Source organism: Mesoplodon bidens (assembly GCF_964165515.1).
Source record: "Mesoplodon bidens genome assembly, chromosome: 1".
NCBI classification, from domain to species: Eukaryota; Metazoa; Chordata; class Mammalia; order Artiodactyla; family Ziphiidae; genus Mesoplodon; species Mesoplodon bidens.
The window spans coordinates 36129040-36144329 of NC_138176.1; the positions used below are offsets into that span (position 1 = coordinate 36129040).

Genomic DNA, 15290 nt, shown 5'->3' on the forward strand with positions numbered 1-15290 from the left:
TCATCCTTAAATAAAATGAATATAATTTCTGAATAATTTGTCAAAATAAAAAAGGATACAGGCAAGTGCTTCAATTGCACCCTCTTGTTTGATATTGTCATCAATTGCTCCCAGCCATGGAAGAATCTTCTCCAAAAAAATATTCATTGTTTCCATGGTACCTATTTTGCTCATGACGCCTACACAACGAGCAGCCATGTGCCTCACTGCAGTGCTGGGGTACTGAAGGCACATATAAAGATGAGGCAAATGCTGTACCAACTAAAAACAAAATGTTTAAAATAATCAGAATACTCGTTAGGGAATCTACTGTTTAAAATATAACTATAACGGCCCACACTCAGAGGTTCTCAATATTCTAAGTAACTCTAAATCCGAGAATATCTCCAATTACCTCAAAACATTACTGTCAAAACATCCTCAATAAAAATTTAAATCTAAATTGTTATTATAATGCTTTTAAAAAGAATAGAAAGGTGCAGAACTTCTCCCCTGTTCAATATCCTCTTAGGCATCAGGGAACACTCAATTCTTTCCAAAATTAGTAGAGAACGCATCAAAGGCACTTGCAAAAATCTCCTACTGAGGTTGGGAAAATGACACCACTCGTCATCAGCCCCCTCCCAATATGGCTTAGTTTTAGGTACATACTTTTTTATTCACTGGGTTGAGTGATCCCGATTTTGTTCTGGGCACTATACTTTGGTTAAGTATTTTCCACTTTAACTTCCTGGCTTACCAAAGGCAATATGATCACAAGAGCACAACATATCCCATTATTAAATGTCTGCTGGACGGAAGCCAGGATTAATGCTCATGAGATCCAGGTACTTGCTGAACAGACTAGCCTTACAGCTCAGCTGAATGCATGCTGTTGATCACGGAGGGTGAACATATACAGGATTCTGCCCTTCTTTACTAATGATAAATCCGCAAAATTTAACAAGTAAAAGAATATGCTTTATTACTATATAAACAGAAAAATTTCACTCTTCTCTACTCTCTCCTAGATTCTCCCTCTTATATTAGATGTGAATAGAGAATTGGAGATAGCACCCTTCACAATGTTATAAACTGCAGAGAGTTTCCTATTGCAGTTATATGGAAAGAGTAATACTTTCTTCAGTGGAAAAACCAGACAATTAATTCTCTAGTCTATGTTCCTCCTCCCTCTGTTCCAATTTTTTGGTAAGAGATATTTTAACAGTTAAAAAATAAACCCAGGTTCTATCTTTGCCATTGACTAGTTTCATCTCTGACAGGTAACTTCCTTCTACCATTACATTTATCTTGGAAAGAGGTTTTATTACCTGTACTCTTCCTTTCCTAGACTATATTATTAAGATGGTATAGATGAACAGGGATGCGGCTTTCTTTCCTGTTTACACCTGGCTTCTGTGTCATCAGAGCCCTGTCCCTACTGCCCTGTATTCTAAGCCCCCAGAGTGGGTTTTCTATCATTCATGCACCCAGCTCTGCCTCAAAGCCCATAAGAGTTGAGTTGCCAGGAAAGAAGGAATCTAGTTATAGCATATAAAAGAAAATGCAATTATAAGGAATGACATCAAAGTTGCACTTTTCATTCAAGCCTTAAGTCTAATAAGACTACTTGTTTTACTAGAAAAAAAAACTACACTTGCATTAGTTAGTTACCAAGGGATGAAGCTCAGAATCCATTGACACTGCTGCTGTTTCAAAAACTTGCAGAGAATTCACCAGTTCTTGGGCAGGGCCATCTCCCTTTTCCAGGAGGGACTTTCCATCTATTAAAACATATTGATTTAAGTGCATATTACCTTGCAAATAATTCTTTAAAATCTAGAGCCCACAAAAAGTTTTAGCACTCCCCCAGGTACTGTGGGAGAGTCTATTTTGCTTTATAATGTAAAATGAAATAACATGCCCTTAATTTAACTGCTGAGGTACTACACCTAAAGCAACTAAAGATGTTTAACATAATGATCCATTTCAAATATCTGTTTCTAAATATGTAATAGAAAAAGTAAAAAGCAAAAAGTATGCAAAATGACATGAAAATAAATTAAATGTTTTTACCAACCTTGCATTTAAAAACGTACCAGCTGGCCTGGGATAAACAGGTATAGGCATTGTTATTTTATAAGGACATACGTAACGGATATATACTGAAATCTGTTTAAAATGCAACTCGGAAAAATATGTACACACCAAAATTATTTATGTCGATTGTATTCCTCAATGGACCAACCATAGCATCCCAGAGATGTGGCAACTTCACTGCCATTTCACCACCAAAATGCTTCACTATAGTTGTCAAGGCAAATTCAGCTCCTCTCCGTTGTACCAGGTAAGGCTTCTGGGCCTAAAGTTAAATGTTAGTTGAAAACGAAATTTGAGAAAAAAGTATAACGCATTTGAAATGTTATTAAGATAATTTAAAAGTCACTACCTAAGAATTCACAGTGTTACCATTAACTAATTAAGCAATTACGGGACATATTTACCATAACTATAAACATTTCTCAATAATTAAACTTACATGGGCATAAAATCCCAAACTAGATTTTCACATCCAAAGTAAAATACTTTCGGGGGTTGGAGATAAGGAATAGACGAATATGTGCTGTTTCTAGAGACAGTTCTAAGTAACATGTTTTTTTCTTCTTCTCTCCACCCCAAAGAAACAGGTAGAGAGAGGAAAAGGAGATAAAATGATGGGCCCTTATTTATATTTGCTTAAGGGATAGAATATGAGCATCTATTTAATTTAACCGCAAGATGAATAACCTCTTACTTAGCAGTAATTTTATAATAATTAAATACAAAAGAAACTGTCCCCCCAGAAAGATACATATATATTTTTAAGTGAAGGAACTATGTAAACCATGGAAGTATAAATATTAAAACCACAGTAAATTTTTGATTAAAATTATGGTAAGAATATAGTTAGTGAAAAAACCTTCATTCACAGAATATTTTAAAAGAAATATAGACAATAAGCTAAGATTTTGGCTTAAAAAAAGAAACTTTAAATAGGCCTATACTTTATAGAAATATATTAAACACATGTCTTTTAGCACTGATAGTTTATTGCTGAACTCAGGTTAAGTTCCTATGTCTTGCAACCAAAAGAGCTACCTAGAGCATTCATTCCATTGTTAATAATGTGACTGTAAGATTTTCCAAAACCGAACACTTTTTAAAATCATCTTTAAAGAAGACTGTACTGTAGAATAAGTAGACCAATGAAACAGAACAGAGAGCCCAAAGAGATCCTTATATATACAAAGCATGACATAAAACAGAGGTGCCATTATAAACCAGGGAGGAAAAGATTCAACGGTGGGATAAGGCTGTTCATGTGGGCAAATAAATTTAGAACCCTACCTCACATCACATAGTTAATAAATTCCAAGTTGACTAAAAGTCAGATAGGTAAAACTCTGACATGTATAAACTTATCCTCTGAATATCAACAGCAATTCCTGACATTGATAGGACTGAGAAAAGTTAGCTTTAACTATTACTTAACATCTCTGTAGTCACTGTTATAGGAGTGAATTAGTTTATATTCATGAATGATTTATGTACCCACTACTGAGAAGGTTTCTTGCCTAGGAAGATAATCATCAAGTTAAGCTGGTAAAAATAATAAGAGGCATGAAAAATTTGAAGAAGTTTTCAGTTTTTCTGGACCCTGTTGCTGCAGTACTCCAAAAAGTTATTAGCCCCAGTTCTTTCACTTAAAAATATTAAAATACAATTCTAGAAGCTGATATGACAATTTAGCTCTCAATCTGTAAGATATTTGTTTTAAAATCAGAGTATTCAAAGAAAAAAACTATTTACCTCATCAAGTTCAACAAGGATATTTCCACTACCTGCTGCAGGAAGATCTGCTATTTGAGCTTTTACTGCTTTGGGGGTAGGACCTCGCCTACTTGTGATAGCAAAAGCAGCTTTTTGATGCCTATAGAGTGTAATTATACCCCTGTGCTTGGTAACGGTATGATGCATTCCATCTTTTTCAGAGTTGGATCCTATTAAGGAAAAAAGTTAAATAACTTTTAAAGCATAATATAGGTGACCAAAAGTTTCCTGCTCCAAAAGAGATACAACACATTTTAAAATTGTCTTTTAAGTCTCAATTTTTATAGGCCAATGATATTTTCTTTAGACAATGAAATGGTAACAAATCAATAATTTATAACATTGAATGTTTTAATATTTGCATAGGACCATACTTAATACAACCAAATTTGTAGCATCATATTAACAACAAGAAATATCACATGCAAGAATGAATGTACCTTCAGTTAAAAGTACACTAATTCTTTAAAAATGCATGTTTCCAGGCATAAAAAGAAACATTAAAAAACAATGCAAGTAAGTTTTCTTTAAAAAAAAAAAAAAAGTCCATAGTTACCATGAATTCAGAAACACCAACCACTGCAAAATATTGCTGCCTCACATAGCTCTCAGGGACAGGGATAGGGGAAATTTAGGACTAAGGTATGTGAAGAAACATTGGTCCTTGATATTAGCCTACAAAGAGCAGTTACTTTCCATATAAATTTTCTGGATGAAAATAGAAAAGCTGTTTAAGCATTATTTGCTAACGGTAACAGAGCCCACTTATCTCATAAGACATGTACTAAATTAGAGAAACCAGAATTTTACAGGAAGAACTTTTATTCACCACTGGATATAATTAAGTTTTCTAGCTCTGTTAACAGTAAACCCTATAATTATGGTCTTGAAAGAGAAGTTAAGGGTTAACACCTGTCTCATAGAATTCAGTCATTATATATATCAAGTCTTTTATGAATAACTTAAGAGGTTGTGACTTTATTAGCAATATGTGCAAATTCTCTCAGAATAGGAAAAAGCTCCAACATAAACTGGATTTGTGCTTAAATTATACCTGTAAGTGACTATAAACAGATTTAAATGGTTATTTCTTTCTCTACCCCAAATAAAGCTTTAGATATATACCTTTAGAATTTTCCTGGCCACTCTGTGTTGGTACTGGACACGTGACAGGAGGAGTTAGATATGGGTCCACACAAAGTGAGCTACAGAGATTTTTAATAATTTTTGAATTGGGACAGGGCGCCCTTGTTGTGCACTGCTGAAGTAGTTTGGCTATGCACTGAGCCGCATAGTTCTGCACTAGAGTATTCTCTTCTTTTTTAATTGTCTCCATTAATGGTTTTATAATAGGATTTAATTTCTCCGGAAGTTGCTGCAAGCTTACAACTGCACATGCAGCGAAAGTGTGCACTCTCAACTGCAACACTTGCCACTCCTGGTTGGTCTCTGTAACTGTCATTTGGACCTGCTGTCGTTTACTATCTAACTGCTGTAACACTTGAGGATCTAAATCGAAAGATGATGTGACTTCATTAAAAACAGCAGTGACCTATTAAAAAAGAGAAATCAAAAATCATTAAGGACATCAACCCTAAACAGCCTGTAAACTCCTAAAGGGCAGACAACAAACTTTCTGTTTCAATTTTAAGTTCCATGACATCTAGTACTATTTTAGTATTCAGTCAACTAAATAAATGTCTCAAACCTTCCAAGTAAACTTTATTTTAATCTGACTTAATTTAACATTAGTATTATATTGTTTAAGAAAGACAGTTCATTAAGAGACTTATTATATCTAATAAGTTTGAGTGAAAAATCACACACAATACCCATATAGTACTTTGGTGAAATGAGAACGCTGTAAGCAAATATAAACCAACAGTTAAGAGAGGGTGGTACAATAGTCATTAATTATTTAATTACCAAGAGCTGCTTAAAGCTGTAAGACTGTGGCATCAGACTACTTTACAAGCCCCATTAAAAGACTGTTCAATACATCTTCTTTTTTTTTTTTTTTTTTTGCGTTACGCGGGCCTCTCACTGTTGTGGCCTCTCCCCTTGAGGAGCACAGGCTCCGGACGCACAGGCTCAGCGGCCATGGCTCACGGGCCCAGCCGCTCCATGGCATGTGGGATCCTCCCAGACCGGGGCACGAACCCGTGTCCCCTGCATCGGCAGGCGGACTCGCAACCACTGCGCCACCAGGGAAGCCCAATACATCTTCTTAAAATAACTTTATGAGATATAATTCACATACAATACACTCATTTAAAGTGTACAATTCAATGGTTTTTATTATATCCAGAGTTGTACAACCATCACCACAATTTTAGAACATTTTCATCACTCCCAAAATAAAATTCAATACCTATCAGCAATCATTCCTCATTTCCTCCCAGCCCCATGTAACCACTCATCTACTTTCTATCTTTATAGATTTGCCTATCCTGGACATTTCATATAAATGGACATATAATGTGTAATCTTTTGTGACTAGATTCTTTCATTTAGCATAATTCTTTCAAGGTTCACTGATGTTGTAGCATGTATAATTACTTCATTCCTTTTTTTGCCACATAATATTACACTATATGGATATATCAGTTGCATTTTTCCATTCATTAGTTGATGAATGGATGGGTTGGTTCCACCTTTTAGCTATTATGAATAATGTTGCTGTGAACATTTATGTAAAAGTTTCTGTGCACACATTTTTTAAATTACCATTTAAAGACTGTGTGATAGATTACATAACAAAAATAGTCTTCTTGTTTGATAGGTAATTGCAATCATAAAGAGGCTCCATAAATAGATCCAATCTGATCAATGTTGGTCAGAAAAGCCTGTAACATTAAAAAACCTAACTTTTTTTTTAATGGAGAACCCAATTTTTCAGACTTAGAAATAATCAGTTCCCGTATGGACAAGACTGATAATGCCAACCTCTATTACAAAAAGCAAAATAGGCACACAAATAAGATCCTCTTTTATCATTATAAAATACCAAAGACTTTAAATTGAGCTGTATCTGATTCATCTTGATCTGTTCTCTACAAAGGAACATGATCACATACCACTTCTAGCTCATACTCTCCACTTTGCTTTGTCTGTTTTATGTGTTCAAGCTTTGCATAACATTATTTGAAACAGGTTTCACTACTAAAAGTTTAAAAACATTGTCCTAAATACACTATGCTTCTGTCAATTTTCAATGATTCTAGGCAACTTAGGAAAAGCTTTCCAATTACCCCAAATTCATTCACTCAACAAATATTTAGTGAGTAATACTAACGGATGAGTAAAATCAGTGTCTTCATACACTCAAAAAATGCTGAGAATAATGTGGGAGACAGATACATAAGTAAACAAGACAATGTAACATGAAACTGAAGTAAGTGCAAGTTGCTGTGGTAGCACAAGGGTAGCTTAACTCTTCTTAGAGGAGACAAAAGTAGTGAAGGCTTGCTAGAGGCGGTTAACACTTATGCTAGGTTTTTAAACAACGGAAACTCTGGAGTTATGGGGGCATCTTGGCAAACAGAGTGAGGTAGGGAGTGCAAAGTGAGGCACTGTCCAAGGAACTGACCACAGCTTACCTCGGCCTGAGCACAGGGCGATGAAGGAATGTCAAGAGATGAACTTGGGATGAGCGTAGAGGCCGGAGGGTAGGGAATTTCTGGCAAAGGAAAGACGAGCTCAGACACCAAAGTGAGAATGAGTGAAGCAAAGAAAGCGGGTAAGGGTGGTGTAATTCTGCAAGAGAAAAACTAACTAGGCTTAAGTGGAGGAAGTTTGAGAAATAATGAGGAGAAAAAAGATGGGGAATTTAGAGGAGGTGTTGAAAGTAAGAAAAAAACTAAAATCAAGGAAAAAGAAAATAATGTTTTTAAGTAGGGGAGGGATGTGTTCAGAGTGGCACTAAGAATTTTGTTAGTGTGGCACAGCATGCAGGATGGAATGAACCAGAGACTGCCTGGAGCCTTAGAGATGAGTCAGGACCTAGTCATAAAGTACTAAGGCCTTTGACTGGGTTGTGGTGATGGAAACAGAGAAAGGATAAACATATGAAACTTTCTGAAAGGAAATGTTAACAAGATTTGACACTGTGCATAAAAAGAGCTATTCTCTGTTAAAAAATAAATTCCAATTTTGGTTGTGTTAAGTTTGAAATGATAGTGAGATATCCAAGCGAAAATGCCTAGTTGAAGAACATAAAAGATCAAGAGAATTACACATGTACACAGTACATGGTTAAGAACTAAATTGTGAGAATGGTGACAGGCAAAGGAAGACCTTCAGGAAACGCCTATATTTTGCAGGTAAGAATAAAATAGGGATGCAAAGACAGTTACAAAGAGCAGTGGCTCTTAGCCAAGGCCAAGACTAATCTTTTAAAATTGCTCTTCCCTCAAATATGCTCTTCTAGAGACTCTGATATCCCAGGTCAAAACCACTGGACTAAGGAAGCTGATGAAACAGAATAGGAGTTTCACTGGGGAGTGAGAGGTTTGAATAAGAAAAGCTTTAAGAGTCCACGTAATAGCTTTAAAAAGAAATGTTGTCAGAAACAGTAAGAAGGGAACCCAGACCTTGAAGAAAATTTGAGATTTTGTTCCAAGAAGGCAAAATATGGGGGAGGGGGGGCAAAAAGGAGAAGTTATAGAAAAACAACAATCAGAAAAACAACTCAGATAAAAAATTGAAGCAATTTTAGCTTTTTTTCACAGGTGAGAACAAAAAAACTTTCAATTATTTTTTCAATAAGGGGGATAAGAAATGAAGCATGCTCTTTCACAGGAATCAACACAAGTGAAGCAGCTGAGTTTCTGATTCTTTAACTCATAAAAGGAAGAACTCATTTACACCACCTAACCTCAAAGACTTACTAAGTACAAAGATACAGTAATCAAGACACGGGTGCTAGCATAACAGACAAATAGATTGAACAAATAGAGCCCATATACAGACACACACTTACATTTCAATTAATTTTTGACAAAGGTGCCAAAGAAATTCCATGGCAAAAGAAAAATCTTTTCAATAAATGATGATGGAAAAATTAGGTATCTATATGAAAAACAAAACGCAATCTCTACTTCACACTATATATAAACATAAATATGGATGATTAAACAAAAACTAAAACTAGAATGCTTTAGAAGAAAATGTGTGTGAATAACTTCACCACTTGGAGATAAGAAAAGGTACGTTAGGTCACAGAACACAATGACCGTAAAATAAAACAATTGATAAACTAGACTTCATCAAACTTAAAAATATCTGCTCATCCAAAGACACCATTAAGAAAATGAAAAGGCAAGCCACACAGTGGGAGAAAATATTCGGAAAGCATCTATCTGACAAAGGATTGGTATCCAGGATATATAAAGAACTCCTACAACTCAATAATAAAAAGACAACCTAATTAAAAACAGACAAAAGATTTGAACAGACATTTCAGAAAGGAAGATCAACAAATGGCCAATAAGACATAAAAAAGTGTTAAACATATTAGTCATCAAGGAAACACAAGTTAAAACCACAATGACACTATCACACAACCACCAGAAAGGCAAAAATTACAAGGAGTGACCATCATCAAATGTTGGTGATGATGTAGAGCAACCAGAACTCTCATATATTGCTGATTAGAAGGTAAAATGATACAGCCACTTTGGGAAAAGTGCAATTTTTTATAAAACTAAATAAACACCTCACCCTATGACCCGGCAATTCCACTCCTATGTACTTACCCAAGAGAAATGAAAATATGTCTTTAAAAAACTTGTACAAAAATGTTTATAGCAGCTCTGAGCTGAGAACTTGGAGTAGCCCAAATGTTCATCAAGCAGAGAAGGGCTTACACTAATTGTGGTATATTTATACAATGAAAGAAAACTCAGCAATAGAAAAGAATGAATTAGTGATACATATAACAACATGTATTATTTTACAAAACATCATGCTGAAAAAGATCCTTACACCAAACAGCACAGAGTGTATGATTCCATGTATATGAAATTCTAGAACAGGCAAAAGTAATCTATGGTGAAGGGAAAACCAGAACAATCGTTATTTGAGGGCAGGGGATTGACTGGAAAGTGTTATGGCACTGTCTGTATCTTGATAGAGGTTTGGGTTTCATAGGTATTTGCTTCTGTTAAAATTTATCATATATTCCATTGGAGATTTGTACAATTCATGGTACATAAGTTTTACCTCAAAGAAGAACAAAAAAACATGGAAACTGAATTTTAGTTAATGACACAAAAAAAGAGAAAAAAACATAAAAACTGAATTTTAGTTTAAGTGTACTGATCTCTGTCTGTAACTTACTTAAAAATGCATCAAAAATTAAGAAGGATTAATGGTTCAATAGAGGGGCAGAGAGTTGCATATATATGTGATAAAGCAAATTTAGTAAAATGTTAACTGTGTAATCTAGTTGTAGGTATATGAGACTTCACTGTGTAATTCTCTTATGTTTGGATATTTTCATTGTAAGCTGGCAAAGGGGAGGAGAAGTACTCAGGAACTTAGAGAAGCAATTTTTTCTATACTCTGCCAGTCTTAACCAAAACTGAGAAGTGACAAAAATGTAACAGTTTTTTCTAATAAAGGTATATTGGTTTGTCAAAGCTGAGATCAAAAAAAAAAAAATCCCTTCCCCATTCTCTTATTTCAAGAAAAGTCAATACAATGAAATAACCTTTCTAAAGGGTAGTGATGACAGGCTACCAAGCCAAAAATAGATTCAGCAAATTAGTGTTTTTGTGGTAAACATGACATGACAAAGTTCTTATCCTTATTTCATGCTCTAAAATTAAGAAGGTTACTTCTTTACTCACCAGGTCATTAGCTTGATCAATTGTAAAAACATTGCTGTTTACTCTGTTACCAACTTCAATATGTGCATCAGCTAATGATGAAATAAGCTGTTTACACTCATTCTGCATTCGTGTAAATGGAACGGCAATTTCATCATAATATAAATGTTCTGAAAGGATATCAAGTAAACGTGGCTGCACAGCTAGGGTAACAGCTCTACACTCCTAAAATATAACAGACAACAAATATTCAGGGCAAATATGTAAACATAATTCTAGAAATGCATAAAAATCTTTGCTTGCAAACTACCAAGTCTAAATTTCTATTGATTCTGAATCTGTATTCTGTTATCTTCCAGAACAACATAGTTATTAGTTGCACAGAGAAAAGGTATCACACCCAAACTACTCTAAAATTTTAACATGAATGACTATAGCACATGCACATGGAACTATTACAATTCCATTAAACTTTCCACTTAATTACTCTTACTTTATTCTGAATTTATTCCAAGTTTACATATATATTATATAGCACAGACTTTAAAATATACAACTGTAAAAAGAAATCAGTCAGAAAAGAACACTTAGCATGCACTAAAAATGTTATTTAAAAACTCATTAGATTTCTTAACAGTTGAACCCATAGCTTCACATGCCATACTGTAGAAATGGATATATAATTTAAAGGCTACTCACCTGCCCCCAAATTTAACTAACCCTTCCCACTCTCTCTGGTTGTTGCCTGCCCCAACCAGAGGGGGAATGACCTCAGTGGTGAGCCATGAGGGGTTCTGTGGGATCTGGGTGATCAGCCTGGGCTTCACAGAGTAAGTCCAGAGAAGCTCTGTGAGGGTCCAGAAACCGAACTGTCAACACTTGCTGCTGAGTCTGAGAGGCACAAAAACACAGCATCACTGCCTCTCCAGCACACTGAGTCCTGCCTAAAAACAGATGAGCCTTGCTTCTTTCCAGAGGCAAAGCTGGGGTTTCAGTTGCAATAGAGCATGGCTCAATTACTTTTAGACACAGCTCTGACAAACTGCTAAGAGGCAGTAACAAGCAGCTCTCACAGCAAGTGCAGACAGTTAAATTTCCAGAATTCCAGTCAATGGAATAAACAAAGCCAGCAGGAAGTTTCTCTGATTTACAGAAGCAAGTCTTACACAAAATCATACGTCTTACTAGAAGTTAAAAATTAAAGGGGCTGCAAGGGAATGGCTTATTTGGAAACATAAAGATTTGGGTTTAAATGTGGAGATTTTATTCTTCCTGTGACCAAAAATCTGCCCTTGCTACTTAAAAATGGATTTCTATCACTCAAAGCCTCTTATCTTTTGTAGTTCTCAAGTACAAGACTGGGGGTTCTAAGAAAAAAGTCTAGGGTTAAAGGCAAATGAGAAACAATGTTGCAATATAATTTGAATACTTTTCTATAAATGTTGGATCTTTATACAGAGAAAATTTTCACTTTTCTGTTTGTAAAATATAATAAAAATAATCCTAACAGCTAAGGAAACTGGTTTAAATTCTCTTCATTTATTTTCGGGCAAAATCTTACCTTCTGTAAAGCAGCCCATTCACAGATTACCAAAGCTACACTAATTCTCTGTAAGGCAGATTTGGAGTTCAAGTGGAAGAGTAGTAACTGGCCAAGGGATTCAGCTGGTTTAATTTCTTGGGTTACCACATTTACACCTGGATCACAAATACAACAACAAAGTGCTCCTAACAACCTAAGAGGGAGAAAAAAAGAAGTTACTATAGAATTGCTTGAAGTTTCCCCTACTGAAGCTGTAACTTTTCCCAAGGAAGACATAACTCCTATCTTATCTTCATAAAAATATATAAATCTTACTTTTAAAACTTCAAAAAAATTAGAAACTTTTTCTTATGCTTTAATTTTTTTTCCTACTCTGTAACTAGTGTGATGGAGGAAAGACTGACAGACACATCAGAAGAATCTTCTGGTTAAATGACTTTTGAGTTTATGTATACTTACTTGGCTGCCATCATTCTAGCCCGCATAACAACAAAATCCCTGGTGGCGGGGTCTTCCATGATGGTGTCTGCACCTGCAATGTACTCCTGAAGTACTTCTTTACTCTGGCTTTGGCCTTGACGCACCTTACCACCCGTTTTTTCCTAGAGGGAACAAGGGGGAAGAAAACAATAATTAAAGATTAACCATTAAAATTTAATAGACAACATCAAAACACTCTCATTCATTTGTTATAATCCCAGTAAAATACAGTTCTTTTCACAAAATTTTAATGGATAAAAATTGCTATGCATTTTGTCAAGGTTCTAATGATATAATTTTTCCTTATGTTACAATAATGATAGCATGCTTATAATAAAGCAATACAGATTTCTTACATGGTTACTGTATTAATAATTATGAGTTGAAAAAAATAATAATAATTGAGTTGAACATACAAATACATTATGTCCCTCTACACTTGCCTTGGCTCTAGCTTTTACTTCCAGCAGCATATTTAAATCAATAGGTAAATGAGAAGGCTGCATCATTAAGCAAAGCCAAGCACCCATCCATGGACAAGCAGCTGCTACCACATACTGAACTGAAGCCTTGCTCAACAATTCCATCCAAACCTGCAGAATGAAAAGGGAACAAGAAAGTGAAATTTTTCTAGCAAGGCCTAAAAAAACCTAATACTTATTTTTAGGGATACTGAATCAAAGAAAAAAAAAAGTAGGAAATAGCACAGAGATTAATTTTTAAGTTCAATATAGAGGCTTATTTTTAAATACTGTTTTTGGGTAGGTAGGTTCATATACTAAAAAAAGTAATACACGAGAAAGTTTTTTAAAAAAGGAATACAAAGTATTTTCCTCAGTATTTTATGAAAATCACTTAAAAAAAAGATACCCATAAAAATAAGTTATCAAAATCTCAGTAAGTCTCTGAAATCCTTTGTATGTATCATAAAGCTCAATATGCAGTCCTATATTCAACACTGCTTCAACATATAATAGCTCCTGATAAATAACCTCTGCTAAATTCAGAGGTAGTAATATCCTAGTATAAATTAAGAACAGTATAAGTCTTGATTCACGATCTTACTCAATAAAGCACCTTTTTTGATGCCTAGCATTAAATGGGCTAGGGCCAGCATGTAGAAATAATACCAATGTTAACCCAAGGCTGTTAACAATGAGCCACCTCAGAGGCCAATGATTCAAGACTAACTTAACAGGTTTTAAAGGTACAACAGTGCCATCTCCTCCCATAAATATTATTAAATACATCAAATGGCTATTCTTTAAAGGTTCCAACACATATGACCAATCTTGCTAAGTAATAAAAAAGTACAAGTCTAGGGCTTCCCTGGTGGCGCAGTGGTTGAGAGTCTGCCTGCTGATGCAGGGGACATGGGTTCGTGCCCCAGTCTGGGAGGATCCCACATGCCGTGGAGCGGCTGGGCCCGTGAGCCATGGCCGCTGGGCCTGCGCGTCCGGAGCCTGTGCTCCGCAATGGGAGAGGCCACAGCAGTGAGAGGCCCGCGTACAGCAAAAAAAAAAAAAAAAAAAAAAAAGTACAAGTCTAAACTATAACAATCAGACTCTATATATTACCAATAAATCCCAAAGATACTTTGCAGGATCAATAAGCATGCTCATAAACAGCAAAATGAGTGATGGAGAAAAGCAATCTTTCCTTCATTTTATTTTCTGTATTGAGGCTATAAAGAAAGCACTTAAAACGTTTGCCAGGTAGGTCACACAAGCAGCAGGGCTAACCAGGACTTAACTACCATATTCCATAAGAAGCCTATTTCCTTGTCTCATTTTGCAGATCTCCAGACTATTCAAATCTCTTGGATGATTTCTAATTTCTTAAAATCCCTGATCAACAACAGTACAGAGCTATGAAAAAAATTTTAAATCTACCAAGATACTGGGAAAGGAGTACACATATATTCACCATATACCTTGTGAATGAGGTCCAGAATTTCCTGGCTGCTTTCTAAAACACAAAACTGAAAAATGTGTCGAAGCATATCAGGAAGGATAGGTATAAGCCAAGATGAAGAGTTCTAAAAACAAAAACAAAATCAAAATTATAGCATATAATTCTTTGGTGTTAGCTTATTTAAAAAGTTGTAAGTCAAATAACAGAAGTACTACAATGAAAAGACTGTATGACTTCATCAAAAATGTTCAACTGGTGATAAATTTTGACAAGATTCTGGAGCAACAATACCGCATTTATTATTCCAATGGTTTGGAGAAATTAAATGGCACACAATCGCTAGGAAGCTGGAGAAAGTCTGATTATGATTAACAACACTGAATTGTGCTTCTAATAAATTGAAATCATCCTCTATATGGGAGCAAGCTCTAACCAGCAACAACTCTTTGGTTACATTATATATCACTGCTCAGTCAGGGAAATTTGACAAATGATCAGATTACTGCTGTGCTAGATAAACAGTTTAAGTTCTATGTGCTCACCATTAATGCAAGTAATGAACTGTAAAATGATATCCAACCAAGAAAATTCAACTTTGAGTTCACTACAAAATTAAGGCAAATGTTCTTTTTTTAAATATATTTATTTTTGGCTGTGTTGGGTCTTCGTTTCTG

The 15290-nt window shown here is 35.1% G+C and overlaps 1 protein-coding gene across 2 annotated transcripts in view; it reads right to left on the reverse strand.

The window, feature by feature from the left end:
* The window catches only part of BTAF1 (B-TFIID TATA-box binding protein associated factor 1), a 95406-nt gene that overhangs the window by 23389 nt on the left and 56727 nt on the right, over positions 1–15290 (reverse strand). For both annotated transcript variants that reach the window (XM_081251711.1, XM_081251712.1), the window contains 10 exons: positions 14636–14740; positions 13146–13295; positions 12682–12824; positions 12241–12415; positions 10701–10904; positions 4975–5401; positions 3829–4019; positions 2188–2341; positions 1654–1763; positions 60–261 (listed from right to left, as the gene is read on the reverse strand). In XM_081251711.1, the coding sequence (XP_081107837.1) occupies positions 60–261; positions 1654–1763; positions 2188–2341; positions 3829–4019; positions 4975–5401; positions 10701–10904; positions 12241–12415; positions 12682–12824; positions 13146–13295; positions 14636–14740 (1861 nt within the window). The remainder of the gene's footprint in view (positions 1–59; positions 262–1653; positions 1764–2187; positions 2342–3828; positions 4020–4974; positions 5402–10700; positions 10905–12240; positions 12416–12681; positions 12825–13145; positions 13296–14635; positions 14741–15290) is intronic.